We start from the raw sequence: 19,625 nt of genomic DNA, 5'->3' as shown, positions 1-19,625 counted from the left end.
CTCTCTCTCTCTCTCTCTCCTTCACACGCACACACACACACACACACACACACACACACACACAGCATAGGCCTAATTTCATAAAACACCCTAATCATGGGAATATGGATGGTCACACTCACCTACATGCATCCTCTCCGCTTGTTGGCTTTTGAGTTCAAAGTTGTGTGTCTGTCACACCTCTCTGCCCATATCAGCGCGTGCCAGAATCACTGAACTGTAAATCCAACTTTCCCCTTTCCGTCCTAATCCCATGGGTCAAGATGAGAGAGACGCTTCTGGGAAAGAGAGCTAATGAACTTCTGATTCATCATCTGCCTTTCTCTCTCGCAAAAGAATCTGTTGCAGTTGAAAAATTGTCAGAGGAACTCAACGCTCCAGTGCAAGGACGCTTTTCCTGCAGAGCGCGAGTCTGTCATTCCAACACTTGTCCTTAACGGATGGTCTGTCTGCGGCTGCTCGCGGTTTTAAGATTGGGCTCAATTGGCGCGAGAAAGGGGAAGAGCGGATTGCGCATGCGCACCATGCTACCGCGCTGTGTGTGTGTGTGTGTGTGTGTGTGTGTGTGTGTGTGTGTGTGTGTAAGAAGTGACTTTGATGGATCATCTTCCCATATTTGGCGTACTGTTGAATTAAATTTTTAATTTGATGTAGGGCGACTGTCCAGTAGTCAAACTGTCTACCTTTTATGTGTAAACACACACACACACACACACACACACACACACACACACACACACACTCACACACACAGGCACACAAACACACGCCACCTGTGCCAAGCGCATTGAACATAAATCAGTAGACACAAATCCGCTGAGTGGTCTGTGTTCTTATGCATCTCCATACAGAGCAGCTACATCCCCTGTTGTCTTTTCTCATTTTTCCCCGAGGCCAGACGTTTCACCTAGAAAAAGCTGGCTGGAGCTTGTGGGGAAAAATAGATGAAAATAGAAGTAGAGAGATGGTGGGATGGAGATTTCCCTTTGATGTGTTCCCTTTTAACAGCAGAGCCCGTCACCATGTCCACTGGCAGTTTCTGTGCCTCTACAACTGATTGTAATCGCTGTAAATCAGTGCCTTTGCTTTTGGTGATGGCCGATGCAAGGGTGCTCCTGGCAGCCAAAGATATTCTCTCTTTGACAGATGCCAGGGTGTAAATGAGCTATGTATTCTGATGCCCCCTCCTTCCCCTCCCTCTCCACCATCCCCGTCACACACTCTTGCATGAGCGGACACACACACGCGCGCACACACACACGCACGCACACTCTAGCCAGCACCCTAGCATAACATGGCTGGCTTGTTTCAGAAGCTAAGCAGGGCTTGCCCTGGTTGGTGATGGAGACCCAGCAGGAGGTTTTAATTCCTCTGGCCCATAAGAACCGCAGTGACCCTAAACAGTGACTTTCGCTTTCTCCTGAACAAGCTGCCATTCTTCAGACGAGAAGCGAAACCAACGACCTGAATCTTTGCGGTCACTAGAGATCGCATGGCACAACATCAGAGTGTGATCACCACATTGTGCTCAGGACATCCACAATTCCTGGTTAAATTTGTAATCATGGACACACGTCCATCCTACTGTAATAGTTGATATGGCTTGATATGTTGCATACACTCAATTGGGAGCTACACACACTGGTGTTGGATGAAGTGAGACTAAATCCCTCTCACAATGTAACACACTCAGAAAAACACTACCCAGCTTATTGTTTTTGTTGTTTTTCCCAGTGTTCTTCATCTTATTTCCTCCTCTCCTTTTTCTCCTTCTTACTTTTATTATTCACAGCCAGAACAGATCAGAAAAATGGCAAAACAAACTGCACAAAATAAGTCAGACACAGGAAGAACAGTAGCCAACAATCTTCACAAACATCCAGTAAAGCATGCAGCTACGCACACTCTCACCAAGTCCAGGGGCCATCTTTTCACAGTCTCAGAGGCCATCTTTATTTTGCAAGGTGGGACCAATTTCTCTTTTTGCAGTAACAACCCCGGGGTAGATTAATTCAGCGGGAGACACACACTCATCCACACAATATATGCACGATCATAAAGTTGCATCATCTGGGCCCGTGTTTAAAACAACATTATTCCCTCGTGATTGATTAAAGTAAAAATGTCATCTCGGAGAGGCATGAATCATTTATTTACTGGAGTGTGTGGGGAAGGACTGCTGAGACAGGGCCTTATCCTGCGACATTTGAACTACAACAAGAAAATACGAGTGACTGGTCGTCAACAAGCCCCTATGAATACCAGCTGTTACACACACGACCAGATGCCACAGTTGGCTACACTCACTGTAATTTGTTACTCTCTCTCTCTCTCTCTCTCTCTCTCTCTCTCTCTATCTCTCTCTCACTCTCTCTTTCTGTCTCTCTCACTCACTCTCCCGCTCAGTCACTCGTAAATGCACATACAAAGTGACAGACCGTCACACACACACCTTTGTTTACTGCGCATCAAAGGTACCAACCTCCATATCTGTTGCCATGGAAACCCTACAGGAGTCTTGCCTGCTACTTCTGAGGCAATCAGAGGGACTAGAAAGCAGAGGTTTGGGTTTTTTTTTTCCCAGAGACAGGGGATCAAAGATGAACAAAAGACAATATCTCCCTGTCTACCTGTGCTGCTGCTGTTGGAGGGAAGCTTTGTGGGATGGTAACTCAGCCAGTGGGAAAACTGTGCTTTTTTTCCCGCTTTGAATCACAGAGATGTAGGGAAACTTTTGTACTATTGAGGTGTCCTTGAAGTTCCTCATTTGCTTCCACTATGCACTTTATTACACCACTGTACCACTGTTGAATAAAATGTGCTGTAAAATCCATTCTCAGTGTGCGGCGCGGTGTGTGTGTGAGTGCACTCAAAATCTCAGCCCTCTTAATAAGACGTATTCAACAAGCTGATGAAAAAAACACTGATAAGAATCCAATGTTCCCAAGCAAATTGTTTTGCTGAATTGGATCTGTATTGAATGAAAAAAAAAAAAAATGTTTGCAGTTTTTGTTGTACTTTCTGTTTGCTGAGAAATGCAGCTGAAGCTGTTTAGGAAACAAACATCATTTCCCATAACATAGTGTATTACAAGTATGAGCATGCTGGTAGAAAACCAACACCAGCCAGTAGAAAACATTTTGTCTCTCTGCTGAGCAAAAATAAAACTAGGAAAAGTGTGTTTCTTTGAAAAGGAATTAAAGATGAGTATTTGTCATTTTACCAAACATTACAAATTTGCATGTGTGCATTTGTACTGTAAGTAAGCCCATCTTTGATTGTATTTGATTGTATCGTATTTTTTGCCGTTTTAGTGATAGCAAGGATGCACAGCAAGGACTGGTATGATACTAGAGGAAAATAAAGCTTGTAACAAAGAGCAACATCATCTCAATTCCAATCCCCAAAATCTCCCATACAAGTTAATCCTCAAAAGCACATAACAGCCCTCTTTTTTATAATACACACTGACATAACTGTGGCAGACTCATGCAGAGCTTTAAGGGAAAAGTAAGGTGAAATGTGAAGATAATTAGACAACATCTTGCTGCAATGTCACACGATCCTTTTGCCAAACTGATGCATAACCACCAGGAACAGAAAGTAATGCCTGAGTGAGGGAGGAGAGAGAAAAGTCGAACAAAAAAGGATAGGGAAGAGAATAATGAAACCTGAACTGTTCATTTGCAGGGAGAGGATTGTAATTAGCATTTTGATTGGAGTCTTAACCAGGCAACTGATTGCTCTTATTAGTGTGTGCTTAAGGATGAAATTAACATCTTTAATTTGGCACAGTCTATGGGTGAGTGAGCCAGGTGACACTGCTCGTTGTAAACACCTCTTTCTCTTTCAATCTCTCCATTCTTTCTCTCTTTCAAGGCATCTTTCCTTTGTTGAATATGAGCGCATGCTTGTGTTTTCTGCGTGAGTGCACGTACGGTTGGGTACATGCATGCGTGGGTGGCTGTGTGTGTCTGTGTGTGTCTCGTATTGCAAATCATCTTGTTTGTCTGAGCAAAACTATGAGCAGTCCAGGGCAGGGTGACCTTTAAGGTCAGGGATTACATAGCAGAACGTTTAGTCAGATATAAAGCAGCCTTCATCACGTTGAACATGGCAGTCCAACAACTAGCCTACATAACAACAGGGTTCAGAGGTTGAGGGATCCCAAGGGTTCTTTAACCATCTCCAAGTGGATTACTGCCACACTGATGCGCTATCCGGACTTGCTTTGGATCTGTGCCACTGTTGCTTGATCTGCTTGGTTCAATAAAGCATGACAGATAAGACAAATTTAGAGAAAAAAAAATACTTTTATCCGCTTCCAAGGAAAAGTCATTATGGCGCCAAGAGGCTGTGATTGGCAGGAAATCCCTGTGGATTTGGCCTATTACAGTTGATGAGGAAGTAGAGTACCATTCCCGTCTTTAATAGGGCGGAACAGATTACTGTGTCCCAGTGACTTCTCATTTATCATTAGACTATTGACTTCTATGTGTTTTCTGTCCCTACACACCCAATTAAATGAGGCATCTTTTATTGCTGCTGCTCGCTGCATGGGTCTTTGATGTTGCAACTGTAGATTATGTCACAACTAATCACCCTCATGCCCAGTCCGCTGCGCCAAATCCTGCAGTCAGCCGAGGAGGCAAACACAGGTTATCTAGCATATCAGGTCAGCAGCAGCATTAAACGCCTCTGCTTCCGCCTAACTACAGCATAGCTTACAGCCTTTTTCTGTCTTTAAGTGCCTTAAAGCTGTTCTTCAAAAAGATTATACACCCAAAGACGTCTTTATCTATGACATGAAATGGAATACAGGCCATAATTTGTTGCTTACATAATATTCAGCCTAAGGTTCGAAGGCAGACAGTTGTAGGAGCCCCAGCTATTGAGTGTAAACACAAACAGCCTATTCCTGGACAGACTATGTGATATCAAGCAGTGCGGGACAGCTGAGAATAAAGTTCCATTCTTATCTCTAGCCCCTATGACAACAGATTAGACAAAGAGATAGGAAAAGATGACCTCATTAGTCAAATGTCAGAAAAACAACTGGCTGTAACCCATCAAAATCAACCCATGGTGAAATCCATTGTAAGATATATTTGGAAAACGTTGGTTACTTTGAGATTAGTGGTTCCCTCCTTCGCTTTCACCACAGCCCCATATATGTGTATATATATATATATATGTGTGTGTTTCTTTGCGTATTAGTATCGCTTCTCCTCTGCAATCTCCATAAGCCGTTTCTGCTCATCCCCTGCTTCAATGGAGTGCTGCATGTTTACTGTAGTAATATAAATTTTCATCATATGGTTTGTTGCATGTGGTGTCTACCTTGCATCCTCAAAGCTGAGATGATTTCGGCACAGAGGCAGAAGCAATCACAGACACACACACTCACACACAATAACAAGTTTTTTTTTTCTTTTTCTGACAATTCTCAGGTTTTAATTCCGCTCTAAGCTGCCATTTGCTAACTTTTAGTGACATGCAATGGGAGACACACTTAATATCCTGACTCCCCACTCCACACTTATCCCTCCTCTTTCTTCCTCTAACCCTCCCTCTTCTGCTCATTTTGAGATGCACCCTGAACTGTGTGCTTGTTTGTGCGTAAGCAAATGTTTTGAAGGGAAGTGAACAGGGTTTTTAGCTATTCAGGATATGTCATGTTGCTCATCTGGGAAATCGGATCCCTGAAGCATTTTCTTCATTTTCAAAGATGTGAAGTAGGCCAGGATTGAAGAAGTCTTGCCGCACAAGATTGAAAGGAACCCAGTGACTGAAAGACATTTTTGGCAAAGCAACCCTAAAGTGAAACTGATTAAATATCCTTCATTGTTCCATGTTGGAGGGGATTTTCAGAGTGTGGCAACCTGTTGGTTCAGCAAACTGAAGTACATAGGATGTCTACTAATTGGCAGTTCAAATCTAATCTTTGCCACGTCATGCAAGACGTGCAGTGCTGCTGCTTGAATAATAAACTGTAACATTTTCATGTAAATAAATATCCATTTATCCAGCTCCAGCAATAACCAACAATAACAACCATGGCTGCACACACAAAGAAAAGACTGGTACCTACAGAAACTGAAACTTCATCAACAGACGATCCAAGGACGTGACAGTACTGGACACACTGTTTGATTACCAAGTCTCTGGGACATGCAGCTATGACCGCTTATCACCAATGATGTCACCAAAATAAAAAAAACAAAGATTTTGCGGATTGCCACTTTAATGAAAAGCAACTCCAACATGCAAATATATATAAATATGCACGCAAACACACTCTGAGCTGAAAGATTGTGCTTCACGTTGTCTTTGAACATGTCTTTATGCCGGGAATAGTTGGCTACCAAGTAGAACCAACTGGGAGCTAAAAGACTCCCTTCGGCTAATAAGTGACTTCCTCTTGTCCTCAGGTGTGTGACTGAGTGTGTGTGGCTCACTCAGACGTCTAATGTTGTTGTCCTTTTTTGCTATGTCAGTTCTTCTTCTTAATAAAGCTGCTTTTTCTACTCAGATAAAGGAATCTCATTCATTACATATTTAAGAAATAAATAAATAAAGAAAGAAAGATCTTACAGCAGAAAACCCACTTGTATATCAGTATATGTATTCACATGCACACACACATAAACATATACAAGTGTAGACTTATACACACACACACACAAACACACACACGCACTAATATGATGCTGTGGAGGATCTGTCAAGAGATGAAAGAGTGTCTCCCTCATGTCACCCTGCTGCCTTCCTTACCAGTGGAATATCTTCAGTCAACTTACACATTCCGCTCTTCCTAAATCGCGCTCGCTCGCGCCATATGGCCAATCACGACGAGCGTTCCTCGGCCAGATGGCCAATGGTGATGACCCTTACTCAAAGCAGGGTTAAGCCCAGGAAGAACAACTACCAGATTAGTCTGGTTCTCCCCAATTAGGGCCCTCTGAGTAAGAATGATCTGGCAAGAAGCACCGGATATGAGATGTGAAGAGGCGGCTGTGGACAGAGAGGGAAAGGCATGGGTGAGATTAGGTGAACATATGAAACCCAACACTGTCTGGCTTACAAAGACTTGTCTGATCCACGAGTCATTTATCTCCCAGGCATTGTTTTCTGGACAATGGTTGCTCATGTCTGGATAGGTTACAGAATGAAACACAGGACGAAACAAGAATTTGCAGAACATCTCCTACTAAACACTGGTGGAAGGTGCAACCCCAAATCTTCTCTGGGCCCCTTTGAAAATGGGGCTCAACAAAACAATAATTTAAGCCTAAAGGAGAAAGATCTTTATCCCGAACATCAACATCAAAACAATTTAAAACAGAACCAGAGCACTGTGTGAGATACTCTCATGGCAGCAGGTTTTCCAGCCATTTTGACCGCGTTCGACCCACAAATTCGACAGGGAAGAAAAACAGTGACGAGCTTCACTCCATTAGCAGACAGAAATCTTCTTAGCACACGGCCTGATCTGAGGATGTGGCAGCAGGCCTGGAGCAGGATGAGTCCAAGGCCACTTTAGGGTCTTCAAAGATTTTTTTTTTTTTTTTCAATTACACCATGTGTAATTACATCATTTTAATAATAGCAATGATTTATAAATAATATTTTAGAATATTGGTTTATACTTTATAAACAGGGGATAATGCCATTCTTATTTAATTTAAAAAGATAAGAGATTGATAAGATGCAACTGTCTCAGAACCCCAACCTGATACCCATGGTGTTTCTGAAAACCAGTTAATTTTTGTATCTAATAATTAGCAACCTGCACCTAGTGGAATTTGAGTTATCAGATGGTGTTGCCTACAAAAATAAATAAGTTATTAGGGATGGGACAATATGCTTACAATACGATTCGATACGCAACATGGGGTTCACGATTCGATACAACCACGATACGAGGTAATAAATAAAAGTTCAAAGACAACAAAGTCTGACTGTGCAGAATTATGTTTATTTCTGAGCCACAAATCTTTCTAGCAATGGCATTGGCTTGATAGAATATAAACAACAATTTTAAAATGTCATTACAAACTGCAAATAATATAATATCAATGAAGAGCTGGGATGGGCAATCCGTCTCATTTGTGATTACTACAGCAGAATAAAATGTAGCTAATATACCAATTTATTTTTCTGCCCCACGATACGTATTGTCACATTTTTGTATTGTAATATATTGAATTTTGATATATCTCATCCCTATGGACTATGAAATGTGAAAATGTAGTTCAGTAACACTACATAGTCATCAAAAAATGCCTTTGTGGACATCAGTTGTAAATAATAACCTGTGTGGATCATTTTACTTGAGGACACCAATAAGCAAAACTGAAAGGAGTCGTGGGAGATTTTGAGGATTTTTTCATTTGATACCAATTCAATCTTCTGGTTGCGTGTTTACTTGCCGTTCCTAAAATGCGTTGAGAGCTTTAGGGAAATTGACATTGTGCGTGCCTTTGGCTGTTAAAATGCTCTTTTGCCTTGAGATTTTTTTTTTTTCTCCCTTTTTTCCCTTTTTAATTTAGTCAAATATACAAAGCTGGTCTTTGCAATCAAGGCCTAAGCGCCCGTGGGGGGAAGGGGGCTTTAGAAAAATAATTAAAAGGCTGGACTGAGAGGAGAAGGCAGCTTTGGGTACAACGTGAAAGAAAGTGAGAGAGCGAAATAAGGTTGTTTTATATAGGAGCAAGTGAGAGACGGGGATAAAAAGACAGAAAATGAGAGACAGAGAGGGAGAAAGAAAAAGAAAGAGGGAAAGCGAGACTCCAGGGGTTATCACCCCACACGCTGTGCCATGCGGCTGGACTAGCATGGATCACTTAGACCAGTAAACATAAGGCACACAGGGACAGAGGTCATCAGTGCTTCAGTATGCCAATCCATACTCACAACACATTTCAACAAATAAGAAAAAACATTACACATTCCCATATCAGTCTTCGAGGAAATGTTGCTTCATGGCTGACCAATCCAAATATCCGATGGAGAAATAAGAAATAACCAAATGTCCTCGGGGAAGAAAAGAGTAGGGCAAAAATCAACAGGCAGCAGAAAATGTGTGGCTGTGCTGTGAGGACAGACAGGAAAGGGGAAGAGAGGTGAATTTGGATGATCAGACTTCATGCACTTTTAATTACACAGCATACTGCTTACAGCCCTGATTAAATGTCCACGACAAACTGTACACTGTGTGTGTGTGTGTGTGTGTGTGTGTGTAGGGGGTGGAAGTGAGTTAGGGTCGTGGGTTGGGTGGGGGTGGCTGGGGCAGAGAGAGAGAGAGAGATGGTGAAAGAGAGAGAGACAGGCAGACAGACAGAGAGAGAGATAGAGAGAGAGAGAGAACAAGTATTTGAAACATTGGGACACTGAAACTAAAACTCAAAGTAAATTAGAATCTTATTGGACCCTAAAAAGTGAATATGAATTGGAGGAATATCTCTTGACTGTCAGAGATAAAAAGCAGAGACAGATCCTGACCAGGTACAGACTCAGTGACCACAGTCTGGCTGTAGAGAGGGGAAGGCACAAGAAAACCTGGCTCCCAAAAGAAGAAAGACTCTGTGGTCACTGCAGGACAGGTGAGGTCGAGACATATTTTGACCTATTTAAAAATGCTGTTTCTGAATTTGATCAACTACCTGAAAATCATCAGTTACAATTAGTTCTAGGTGATGGAAAGACTGCAAAAATAGCAGCAAAACATGTGTTGAGTTGAGACAGCCTGAGGGACAGCAGCTGACTGTCCTCTGAAGACCCTGTCCATATAGTTCTACTGATGTTCAGACAGACAGACAGACAGACAGACAGACAGACAGACGGACAGACAGACAGACATACAGACGGATAGACAGACACACAGACAGACAGACAGACGGACAGACAGACAGACACACAGACAGACAGACAGACAGACAGACAGACAGACAGACAGACAGACAGACACACAGACAGACACACAGACAGACAGACAGACGGACATACAGACGGATAGACGGACAGACAGTTCTCTTAAGACTCTGTCCACATACAGTACTCCTATTGTTGTTCTTCTGTTATTTCATGTTATGATGGATTTCTGATGTCTGTTTTGTGAGACAAATGTATGTTTTACCTTTCTTTCATTTTTATGGATGAGCACTATCAGTGCACATTTGCTTTGGCAATATTGTTACACAACTGTCATGCCAGTAAAGCTTATTGAATTGAATTGAATTGAGAGAGACAGGCAGACAGACAGAGAGATGGAGAGAGAGAGAGGGGTGGAAATAAGTTAGGGTCGTGGGTTGGGTGGGAATGGGTGGGGCAGAGAGAGAGACAGAGAGAGAGAGAGAGAGAGACAGAGAGAGAGAGAGAGAGAGAGAGAGAGAGAGACAGAGAGAGAGAGAGAGAGAGAGAGAGAGAGACAGAGAGAGAGAGAGAGAGAGAGAGAGAGAGATGGAGAGAGAGATGCTGTGGTTGCACTTGTGAATGGGAATATTATGCCTCCTACAGCCAAACATATTTTTAACCACGTATTTATTGAAACCCTATGAGCTCTTTGACTAAGTAGGGCGGTAATTAGTCACTTCAGGCACAGCAGCAATAATGTGAACATTAGAGACAACTGTTCTTAATCAATATGCATTAGTCTGCATCGGCTTGATTGCTCTCCAGGGGCGTCAGTATCGAAAGGCCAGATCCGTCCCCGATGAGAAAGCCGGGGTGGAGGGGCTGAGTGAACGTGGTCTGCACTCTGTGGATTAGCGTCATTTTGCCCAAACTACAGATGCTGTAGAAGGACAGAATTCCCGCGCTGTGGTCCAGGTACACCCCGACTCTGGGACTGGGATCCGCCACGAGCTCCTCCCACATGTCGTGAAAGACGGAGGAGCTGCTGGGAACACACACCAAGCTCCAGGCGTGTTCGCTGCCCCCGAGCCAGCACTTCACTCCGTCTCCCGTCCGCCTGATGTCTCTGTACGAGACGGCCACGTTGACGCACCCGCCCGTCCACTCCACCTCCCAGTAGTGGGTCCCCGACAGAGCTTCTCCACACAGGACCTGGTAGTAGACTGTGAACCGGTCCGGGTGATCGGGATAGGGCAGCGCCTCCTCCGTCTCCGTCACCTTTCTGTTTCCCTCAGACAGGCTCAGGTGCTCGTTGACTGTGTTGGGGTCCAGAGTTAGATGGCACGAAACTGGAGGAGAGGAGAGAAGAAGAGAGGAGAAGAGAGGAGACGAGACGAGAAGAGAAGAGAAGAGAAGAGAAGAGAAGAGATGAGACGAGAAGAGAAGAGAAGAGAAGAGAAGAGGAGAGGAGAGGAGAGGAGAGGAGAGAAGAGGAGAGGAGAGGAGAGGAGAGGAGGGGAGGGGAGGGAAGGGAAGAAGAGAAGAGAAGAGAAGGGAAGGGAAGAAGAGAAGACAAGGGAAGACAAGAGAAGAGAAAAGAAGCGAAAAGAAAATCTCAGCTTGAAGTTAACCTCAAGTGTGGTGTGTGTGTGTGTGTGTGTGTGACATTACACTCACACTTTAGGAACTCCTCTCTTGTTTTAGGCTCAGGAACAGACTCCATCTAATAAAAATATAATATCAAACATACACTGAAAGAGCTAACAGCACTAACTCAAGTCAATTTGTTTTGATTTGTTTTAAATAAACTTTTCAAGTCCTTTAATAATTCTGGTTGTATTTGAAGCTAATTCCAAACCATGCACGTTGTGATCAAGGAGGTTTTATATTGTTGTGATATTGCCAGAGTATATAGTTAATTCCCCAGGAGTGAGGAAATGGCATCCATGTACTGCTGTGATTAAACTGCAGCGCTCTACCGCCACCTAATGGACAAGACTGCGACTAGCACCTGATAACACACAATCGGTACATTCATCAATGGAAAAGCAGGAGTGTGTAGATTTGAACCACTACCTAACCTTTATTGTCACCTTAAACTAATAAACTTTTTATAAATTAGATTTTGAAGGTGATAGTTTGTGTCAGGCTGCTCTTGTTGTGCATTAATCTCTTTTGTCCACCGAGTGGCGCTAAAAGTTTAGCCAACCACTCTCTCCTTTGCCTCCTGTGTGGTCACATGACTCATCAAAACACAAAACTACATGCCGTTTTCCCCCATCGACTTCATGATAGACATGTAATACAGCTTCGGCGCAGATATACAAAGTACCGTAAAGCTGTTTAAAGAGTAAATAAAGCAAAACATGTCAGACAGGCACCGGGTGTTGCCGTCCTGGATGGCAACGAAGGAGGAGAAAGCGAAAGAAAAGGAGACACTGAAGACCAGGAAAAGCAGGAGAGTTTCGAGGTAGTTCATGTTAAAAAAAAAACACCACAGCCTCGCGGTAATATTGCTTTAGTTGACGTTTAAGATATCCCTTTAACTAACCAACATGCCACTGATGTGTTTTCAGAGCTGCCTTCTACTGTATGAACGAGAAAGAGCTGGTAGAGGCAGCTGTGTCATACCTCTCCAATGGTGCCTGCCGAGATTTAGGTCTTCTTAATGACCGACAGGGGGCGGTATGTTTTGGCCACAATGAAATGGCATTTTGGGAGCATCCTGCTTCCTAAATTTGATGTATTGCCTGTTGAAATAGGATATTGGGCAGGGATTATATAAAGTGTAAACCAATAGGATATCAGTTAGGGAGATAAAGGCAGTTATATTGTAGGGAAGGGGGAGGGGCAGGATTGTTAAAAAAAAAAAAAATCAGTGATAGTTTTATTGGTTGGAATTTTTATTTACGCCCACTGGCACCATGAGGTCACCATTAAAGATACACTGTTACCCAGGAAGTAAACGTAATGATTTTTGATCTAAAAATAAAATTTGTTTGGTTATTATGGTAAAATAAAGTGTATATTGGCATGGGAAATTAGTGATTCATTCAAGTCATTTTTTCATTTCATTGTGATTTTAAAGTATATTTCAACATCATTTACATTTGCAAACATTAATTGGACAATTTCTTGACCTATTTTGAAATGAATGTGATATGTATATTTTTTTCCATGCAGGAATGTGTCCTCGACTTGAATGATTCCTCCACACAGGTCGAGGACAAGGCAGCAGACACCATTGTGAGTAAAAAGGAGAAACCCAGCAATTCAAAGAAGAAGACAGAGCGAGTAACAGAGACGTTGGAGGACTTCTTTGACTCTGATGCCCAGGAGACGACGTACGTTTCAGAATCAGACTTGGACATCGCTGAGGTGGAAACGGTACCGTACACCGGCGGCCCGCCGCATCAGCGAGCCGAGGGTCAGAGGTCAGGACCAGCTCAGGATCACAGCGCTGTGGTGAACGCTGTGAAAACAGAGGAACGCTCACAGACACCGGCGGACACAGCAGATGAGGACGATGCCTTTCGGCTGGTGCGGGAAATTTTTTTCACCTGAGAAAATAACTTTGAGCGTCACTGAAATGTGTGCTGTCACCCTTGTAACATATTACACATCACATATGGTATTCCTGCTATCTTGAACAGTTCAGACTGGATTTGTGATTGTCAACATGTCAAAGCTGAAACAAGAGAGCCAGGCAAATTACAGCGCTGATCCTTTGATACTGAATGTGAGACTGACTGTGACAGTGCCCATGGTGGTTTTACAGGGATGTTGGCACATTTTCAGCTTTATAACCTAGAGGTTAGAGACCGTCCCTCAACCGGAAGACCAGAGTTCAAGCCCTCGTGTTGGCAAGCATCCGCCCTGCTGAAGTGTCCTTGAGCAAAACACTGAATCCCTGCCAGTTCGAGGGCCGCCGTTCTGTAGCTGAACCCTGACCTCTGACCTCCCTGGAGGGGGCCGAGCGAAAAGAGAATATCCCTGCAAGGATCAACAAAGTATCACATTAAATCGTGTGAAGCGGCTCCAGGTTTTGTCTACAAGAGACAAAGCCTGGAGCTGCTTCACCGATTTTAATCTATAAGGCTTTAATCCATGGTGTCATCAAGAGTCTTGATGACTTTATACATTGTTCACAGATATTGAACTGTCTAAGATCATAGGAATATGATGTCATGTTTGTCATAGGATACATTTTTGTTCGCTAGACCATAAACTGAATTTTGTCACTTGAACAAATGATAAAATAGCAGTTTAAAAATGTATTGTATTTATTTACCAAAGTCTATGCATTTTATGTACAAAAAAAGACAAACATCAGAAATAAAAGCCTTTTCCCTACAAGCAGTGTCAAAGAAAGTAGGCCATGATTCAGGTCACTTACAGGCTAACTAGCTGCTTCACAAACCAGTTTATCTAGAACTCAGAACGCTGTTCCAGCATGCAGAGGGCAATTATGATTCATTTGGTTAAACAAAAGACACCATTATGATAAATCAATTGGGTTTTTGCCAGTGTATTCCCAGAAGCAAAGATTTGGACACCCTTGGGTGACAATGCAAAATTTATAATTCTAATGGTAAAAACCAACGTCTTTTGGCTAAACCCTTGCTCGAGCACATTTGCTATATAATCAAATTCCCCTCCTGTTCACCAAGTGTACATGATTTGTTTGTTTTGTCCATTTCACTGCAGAGTTCAGGCACCTTGGTTGAACTGAGGCTGCAACAGTTGTGTTTTAGGTTGCCTTCATCCATCTATTCCCAGTGAGCCGCCAGCCTCGTCCCTGACACACAAGTCAACGCAGCTGTGACGGCCAGCTCGGCGCACACAGCCACACAGGTATAGTACCACACTGTCATGCCAGCCAGGCTCACATAGGACCAGTAGAGTCCCACGAACGTGGTGATGCCGACCAGGGTGAGGAGGCTGGCCGCAGCTTGGCACGCCACGCTGAACCACAGCGCTCCTCGGTCCTCGCCGTAGGCCGCTAAGAGCAGGGCCAGCAGGGCAAAGGACACGAGCACCAGTGGAGCGTATAAACCCAGGACAACCGTCACTCTAGGGATGTTAATGTTTGTCTCAGGAGCAGCTCCACTGGTGTCGCTCTCACCGCAAGACAGTCCGCCATCTTGATCCACTAGACAGAAGAGGAAAGGGCTGATGAGAGCTTCGCTGGACTGGATGAACACACCAGAAAAGACTATCAGGGAGATTATCATCTGGGTGAGGAGGAGGAGGAGGAGGAGAAGGAGGAGGAGAAGCAGAGGAACCCATGACAGCCTCCCTGTGGACGTCATCACAGAGAGAACAGGGCACTGTTAGGCCTTCTGACCTCTGACCTGTCAAAAGAAAAAAAAAGGATCGCTTGAGGATGTATTTGATGACAAATTGACAAATGACATTCAAAATAATATAAACACTACCATTTGCAAAAAAATCCTGAGAAATATTTGAGCTAGTACTTGTTAATATGTGTTAGAATGCAGCATTTTATTGAAAACAAAATCACTCTTAGGCTACTGTTACAGCCTATAATTGTATATTTCCATGAACTTACTGCAAAGAGGTTTGGAGTAATCAAGTCCAGGGAAGAAACAGCCTCGAGTGAAATGGTTGTTGACAGTGTAGCACGCACTTAGGCTGCTAAATGTGTCACGAGGTAATGTTCAACCTAGTAGATCAGCTGATCATATGATATTTAAAAATGATACCAAAAGGACTCTGGTCGGCCTGCGTCACTATGCTACTTTCACTTATAAAAACATTTCACAACGTTTCATAATGACCACGAATAGTCAAACACAACAAACATTACCATATCCAAATTTTGACACAGGTGCAGGCCATTACCATATGAAAACGTTGTCACGGGTGCAGATTTGTCATTATTACCATATCAAAACTTTGGCACAGGTGCAGATTTGTCATGGCCAAATGTTAAATTACGATTGGTTCATAAATATTGACTTGGTCCGACAACGTGTTTAGACAAATGGCCCATGTCATGTCACGGTTTCATTTCGTTTTGCTTCTACTCACGTCAGTTAATTCAGGCAGAAAGCGACGACAGTAGATCTGACTCGGGAAGTTATTGTGGTCGGGGTGTATCTGGTATTTACCATTCCCCCGCAGGGTGGACGCGCAAGGCTGTGGACGCGCACGACGCGCGGCCGCCTTTCCCAAGTTCTGTCCCACTGGTGCGCGCTTCAACATTCAGTTGGATGTGCAGACCTCTCCAAGTCGCGAGAGTGCAAGACCTCCCGTCCCGTTCTCTCCGTTCTCTTCACCGCTAAAGATTCATAAGGTTGGTTTACCAATTAATTTTTCAACAATGCACGATGTAGTTAGTGTTTGTTTTCCCTCCTGTTCATTTCAGATAGTTTTAACAGCTTGTTCAGCATGGGAGGGAGGCGGGGTCGTCTGCAACTGCGCCTTTGTTCTTTTTGCTTTTAATTTCATCTCAAACCGAATGTCCGCGCATTGACCGATAATTTAAAACAATGAACACAATGATAGTATCGGCGTTGTGTGGGGAAAATGTTCGCGAGGTGATTAGAAAATATAAGCGAGTTTGGTTTGGGCTGAGAACGAGATCTGGGTGTGTGGATCCGTGGTTCTGATAGACAGCAGCTGGAACAAGGTGTGGTTATTCTACAGGACAATTAGCAATGAAATTAAGAGAAGGAAAACTACAGCCTTAACTCGATTATCATTTCTTTTCATTGAGGGGAAGCTATTAATTGGGAAACATTTAGCCTTTTGCGCACATGACATAACTTGTCCAGGATTAATCTCGTCTGGGATTCAAGACCTGACAAGTGCCATATCCAGTCTTACGGAACAAAATAATTGCGTAAAAGTGGTGTTTTCAACGGTGACTACTGCTGTTCTTGGTTGAGCCTTAGGCACTCCAGGACCCCATGAACATGCACATACTATTGACATGCCCATCTCCCGATACTACAGCGCACACGTGATTGCACTCCGGGAAGGGCACAAGGAAGAGTACATAATGTTCCACTACATGCAAACTTGCATCTCTTTGGTTTCCCATTTAGACGCTTTCTGTTAGGCACATTACCTCTTTTACCATTTGTTGTTATTGTAGCCTGTAACACAAAAGTGCACATTCATGCATTCAGATAGACCACAGCTTCTTTTGGCAACAACCTAAACCACATAATTTATCATTTAATACGATTTCTAGATACCTATTGATGACCCAGTTGGAGGAATTTGTCCGTCCCTATTTTCATTGCTGCAAGAATCTGTTGAATTCCAAATCCAGTGGGTGTAGCCTGTTAGTTGATCCCCCTTTGTGTGTGTGTATGTGGACATTTTGTTCTCGTTTTATTTCATTTTATTCTAATCCTTGACTCCTCCTGCATAGGCTCAGCATGGGAAACAGGTCCAGCAAGAGGCGGGAGGCCCCAGCCAACGGCGCAGAAGCTGCTGCCACTGAACAGAAGGCAGCAGAGGAGCCGGCGACGACACAACAAGCAGAAGCCTCAGTGATACCGCAGGGTCAGGAGGCCGTGGAGCCAGAGAAACCAGCTGCTGCGGCGGAGGAGGAGCCGGGGGCGGCGGGGGCAGCGGCGTCTGAACCGGCTGAAGAGTCTGCACCGGAGATCAAAGCAGAGTCTGAACCGGAGGCCCCCGCTGCCTCAGCCCCACTAAGTGATGGTGAACCAGAGCCTGTGGCAAAGGAAACCCCAGCCCAGCCTGAGCCAGAACCTGAGCCTCTGGTCTCAGCCGGCGAACCCCCGGCCCCAGAACCCGAACCCAAACCCGTTGTGGAGGCACAACCTGTCGCAGCACCTGAGGTTGCCGCAGAACCAGCCCCAGAACCTGTTCCCGAACCGGAGCCTACCCCAGAACCAGAGCCTGTTGTGGAGGCAGTCCCAGAGCCACTCCCAGAGCCAGTCCCAGAGCCAGTCCCGGCCCCAGCAGAGGCTCTGGAGCAGCAGGCAGACCTCATGACCCAGGAGTCTCTCCCTGAGCCAGATCTTTCCTCAGCCCCCTTGGTCGACCTGGGCGTCCCCGATCTCAATTCCCAGCCCATCGACGCTCCTCCCGCCCCTGCCCCGGCCAGTCTGGATGAGCCGTCAGACGTTCCGGCGGACGGGGAATGCCAAGACGCCGTTGAGGCCGAAGTGAATTCCACACCTGTCCCGGAAAAGCCTGTAGAAACCTCAGAATCTCTGGAGGAGCCGATGGAGCCGGAGGGCGAGGCGAATTCGGAGCAGCTTGTGTGCGATACCAACAACGAGGAAAGCGTCAGCGGACTCTTAAAGCACTTAGACCTGACAGGAAATGACCTCGTCAGTGACCTCATTCCCAACGATGTCAAGATCCCTGACGACATTGCCATCACAGACATGAGCGCTTCCACTGAGCTGATGTGAATCCAGAGAAGAGGAGGCAAATGAAACACGGAAGAGGTGAATGGACATGATGGATCAATCTGTAAAAGCCTCTTAACCCTTTACTACATGAATTCTGAAATAATTACGGACACAATGTTTTTTTTTTCTCACAAAGTGGCCTAATAAAGGGATTTAGCTCTTTGAATTTTTTAAAAATTATTTCCGTATGGCAGTAGAACATGGTGCAAAATGTTGTTTTTCCTTTTTTTTTATTTCAACTTCCAACATTTTTTTTCTTGATGGAGTCAGTTGAACGTCTCAACAACTTGTCTTGTCAGTTTTAGCACAAAATTTATTTCTATATAGAAGCTTACAGGAGGTGTAATGGGAGAGATTCAATTTATGATCTTGGCACACAAACAAAAACTGACACGCAGTTAAATAGCGTTATGTAATTGACCAAAAATGTCCACAAGGGCGCAGATTTGCCTGATGTTTGAATCACAGGCAACAACTTTTCATGTTAGAAAAATTCCATATGTAACCATGTTTCATTGGTGAAAAATGATATCCATACGTATCCATACATGAGTTTTTTTTATTATTCTAGGACAAATGTCAACATGTTGTGTTAGTAGTTAATAGACTTATAGGAGCACTTTGCAGCCACCTCTTCCAAGGTGTGGGGGTGAGGGTAAAGGGAAGGGATTTGAGTCAAAGTGCGTCATCGGACAACAGATCTTCCTCTTCACAAATAAATCACCAAACCAAGAATTTAAATGAATTGTCTCGAAGGTGTGTGAAGAAACTGTCGCCATATGGCCGCACCATGCAGTAAAAGGTTAAAGGCAAATGAGGAGAAAACAAAAATTACAACTTTCATGTTCGTCTTGTGCGAAAGGGAAAAATAACAGCTTCTTGTAGGTGATGCAGGTGTGTAGCACTCATATGAGTTAATGCTAAAATGCCTTGTGGGACTACGTGGGTGAATAAAGGGATTCGTGGAGAAAGACACAGAGGGGATGGGCAAGGGAGAGCAGTTCAATGAAATAATTGAGACCTATAGGCATACCACTGTATAGAAGGACCCACGTGTCCAATAAAATGTCAAGATGCTTGCCACAGTGTGTTCACCTCATGGTCTGGCGTGGGGTTTTGAATCAGCCTGCATGTCGTAACACACTCATGCTTGGACTCTCTAATATTCCTCTTTCTAACTCTGAAACGGGAAGTGACCTTATTGTATTTTCAACTGTGAGAGGCAGTGGGGGGAGTTATTTTGCAAATAATGGCTTGCTTCAGTTGCTTGTGAAAATAAAATAAGATTATTCCACCCAAACGTGTGTTTATGTTTATCGACCCTGGAAGAAATACCGTTTCCATGTTGTC

At 44.0% G+C, this 19,625-nt stretch overlaps 3 protein-coding genes across 3 annotated transcripts; 2 read left to right on the top strand and 1 right to left on the bottom strand.

The window, feature by feature from the left end:
* Positions 1-10,449: 10,449 nt before the first annotated feature.
* On the bottom strand, positions 10,450-12,494 carry LOC139921266 (tripartite motif-containing protein 16-like). The gene is made up of 3 exons (XM_071911465.2): positions 12,487-12,494; positions 11,533-11,578; positions 10,450-11,204 (listed from the first exon to the last, which is right to left on the bottom strand). Exons 2-3 carry the CDS (start codon positions 11,576-11,578, stop codon positions 10,651-10,653), a joined length of 600 nt encoding a protein of 199 aa, XP_071767566.2. The 5' UTR covers positions 12,487-12,494; the 3' UTR covers positions 10,450-10,650.
* Positions 12,126-14,306, top strand: LOC139921293 (uncharacterized). The gene is made up of 3 exons (XM_071911499.2): positions 12,126-12,325; positions 12,432-12,540; positions 13,039-14,306. The coding sequence occupies exons 1-3, from the start codon at positions 12,222-12,224 to the stop codon at positions 13,417-13,419; spliced, it is 594 nt and encodes a 197-aa protein (XP_071767600.1). The 5' UTR covers positions 12,126-12,221; the 3' UTR covers positions 13,420-14,306.
* A 1,764-nt stretch (positions 14,307-16,070) lies between these two features.
* LOC139921290 (uncharacterized) lies at positions 16,071-19,569 on the top strand. Its single transcript, XM_071911497.2, has 2 exons — positions 16,071-16,174; positions 17,261-19,569. The coding sequence occupies exon 2, from the start codon at positions 17,268-17,270 to the stop codon at positions 18,273-18,275; it is 1,008 nt and encodes a 335-aa protein (XP_071767598.2). The 5' UTR covers positions 16,071-16,174; positions 17,261-17,267; the 3' UTR covers positions 18,276-19,569.
* The last annotated feature ends 56 nt before the right edge of the window (positions 19,570-19,625 follow it).

This window comes from Centroberyx gerrardi, chromosome 4 (assembly GCF_048128805.1).
Source record: "Centroberyx gerrardi isolate f3 chromosome 4, fCenGer3.hap1.cur.20231027, whole genome shotgun sequence".
NCBI lineage: Eukaryota > Metazoa > Chordata > Actinopteri > Beryciformes > Berycidae > Centroberyx > Centroberyx gerrardi.
This window is presented reverse-complemented; position numbering and strand designations above follow the sequence as displayed.